The sequence below is a fragment of the Carlito syrichta genome, unplaced genomic scaffold (genome assembly GCF_000164805.1).
Source record: "Carlito syrichta isolate Samal-C Ts95f unplaced genomic scaffold, Tarsius_syrichta-2.0.1 Scaffold153844, whole genome shotgun sequence".
In the NCBI taxonomy this organism is placed as follows: Eukaryota; Metazoa; Chordata; class Mammalia; order Primates; family Tarsiidae; genus Carlito; species Carlito syrichta.
This window is the reverse complement of record NW_007097940.1, coordinates 15,414-17,652: the sequence shown is the minus strand read 5'-3', so window position 1 is coordinate 17,652 and position 2,239 is coordinate 15,414. Positions and strand designations below refer to the sequence as shown.

The 2,239-nt window shown below is 47.7% G+C and overlaps 1 protein-coding gene across 3 annotated transcripts in view; it reads left to right on the top strand.

The window, feature by feature from the left end:
- The window catches only part of RFC2 (replication factor C subunit 2), a 25,147-nt gene that overhangs the window by 12,803 nt on the left and 10,105 nt on the right, over nucleotides 1-2,239 (top strand). For all 3 annotated transcript variants that reach the window (XM_021708994.1, XM_008050843.1, XM_021708995.1), the window contains one exon: nucleotides 852-952. In XM_021708994.1, the coding sequence (XP_021564669.1) occupies nucleotides 852-952 (101 nt within the window). The remainder of the gene's footprint in view (nucleotides 1-851; nucleotides 953-2,239) is intronic.

Below are 2,239 nucleotides of genomic sequence, written 5' to 3'. Positions count from 1 at the left end.
GGAATTACAGGCATGCGCTACCACGCCCGGCTGATTTTTTGATTTATTGTAGAGATGAGGTCTCGCTGCCCAGGCAAGTCTCGAACCCGTGGGCTCAGGCAATCCACTCACCTCAGCCTCCCAAAGGCGCGGGATTACAGGCTGAGCCACCGAGCCCTGCTGTTATAATCTTCTAAATGTAGTCATATTATATTCCACAGTGTGGATACACCTAAACCATTTTACTGTAGCATTTTTAATAGTAATAATAGCAACATTTATTTGTATATTCCTTTACAATGTGCCAGCTACTCTGCTAAATGCTTTGCATGTTATGATCTTATTTAATTGTCATGACACTCTCTGACGTAGGTAGTATAATCTCCGGTATAGGTGATGACACTGAGGCTTAAGTAGTTTTTCTCAGGCCCCACGACTAGTGAACAGTGGTGCCGTGAGCTGAGCCAGGTAGGCCCGTCTGCAGGACCTCTGTCTGCCCCACTGCCATGTGCACCAGGTAAGAGCCACATGAGTTCTGGAGCACAGGCTGAGTCAGGGCTTGTCTATTGAATTTTACATCCTGAAGGACATGAAAGGAGGACCAATTCCTACAAATGTGATAACAGCTTCTGTAGGTGGTAATTTTGTGAATTTCACTTAAGGGCTGTTTCTGGATTCTGGAGGCACTTAATGCTGTTTGGGCAGTCTTAGAGTGGCTGTGGGTTTTAGCATTACGGAGTGGCCTGCTAACGTCTGAGACCCCATTCTAGGACACTGGACATGTCCTGTGTCCTGGGATTTTGCGTAGGGAAGGATTTGTGTCCAGCGGGTTCTGGGTCCCAGTTGTAAATTACCTATGCTTTCCTTCTCAGCATGACTGACGGAGCCCAGCAGGCCTTGAGGAGAACCATGGAAATCTACTCCAAAACCACCCGCTTTGCTCTTGCGTGTAATGCTTCGGATAAAATCATCGGTGAGTGTGAGCCCTGGGCGGCTGGGGCCCACGGGGTGTTCACTTTGGCTCTTCAGCAGCACAAGAGTTAGGACTTTTGATTGCCTATCATGGACCAAGCACTATAATCCACTTTTTAAAAAATTTATTTTTTAAAAATTGACAGATAAAAATTGTATATATTTATTGTATGTAACATGACATTTTGCAATGTAATCAACGTTTTAATTTAATCTTACGCAGTCCTGTGAGGAGGTATAATTAGACTCACTTTAGAGATGAGAAAACTAGAGCTCGAGAAAACTAGAGCGCAGAGAGGCTGAGTAGTTCATACAGAGTCATACAGCAAGTGCAAGAGCTGGGATTGGAACCCAGGCCTGGCTGACTCTTGCACCCACAGGCACTTGGGGTGTTTCTGATACCCTGTGTATACCGTCATCACTACTGTTGCTCTCCAAATACTCTCTTGTACTTTTTGCATGTTCTAAGCACTTGGCATGGGCGAGATCTGCACATCAGGCTTTGCTACCACCAGGAGGTGCCTCACCTTGGAAATCTTACAGTCTCTCTCTGAGCTCAGTGTTTGTCCTTCCAGCTCCCTCCCTCCCTCCTTCCAGTCTGCCTGCTCCTTCACTGCCTTGGGCCCTCCTGTCCCAGGTCCCGGGAGCCTCCTGGCCTGTCAGCTTCCTGCTGGTTTCACATCCGTCCCTGCTGGTGCGGACCGTGTGCACAGCCCAGCTGTTCTCTCTCCTATCCTTTCTCGACACTCTCATCCCGTGGTCCTTCCTCACGTCTCTCCCACCGAACCCCAGCTGCGTGGGCTTGTCCATCCGCCTGCCCCCTTCACCCAGGCAGACAAGCACATTACCTGGCGGGCTGCCCTCAGCAGGGCTCTCAGTGTCACCAGGATCCTTTGTGTTTGTTTACCTTCCCCAGATAGCCGTTTATTTGCTCATTCATTTATCCAGCCTTTTACCAAACACTCTGCTCTTAGTAGGTGTCGGGCTTCACGCGCGTGGTGGACATGCAGTTTCATGAGAAGCATTCTGTCTTCAAGATGCCAGCGATGAAATGGAGAAACATGCACAAAAAGTTCTTTATTTAGGGATGTGTCTATAGCTTGCCACCTTAGCCAGGGGAAACACAGATCTCTGAGGGTAAGGGCAGCGCATCCAGCAGAGGGCTAAGTATGCATGAGTTTGTTGAGTGATTTCAAACTGCAGTTGTTGGTGGAGAAAGTCCTGACAGTTTTATGACATTTTGTCTCAAACATTCAGCATTCTGATTATTTTTCTTTTCTTTTTTTTT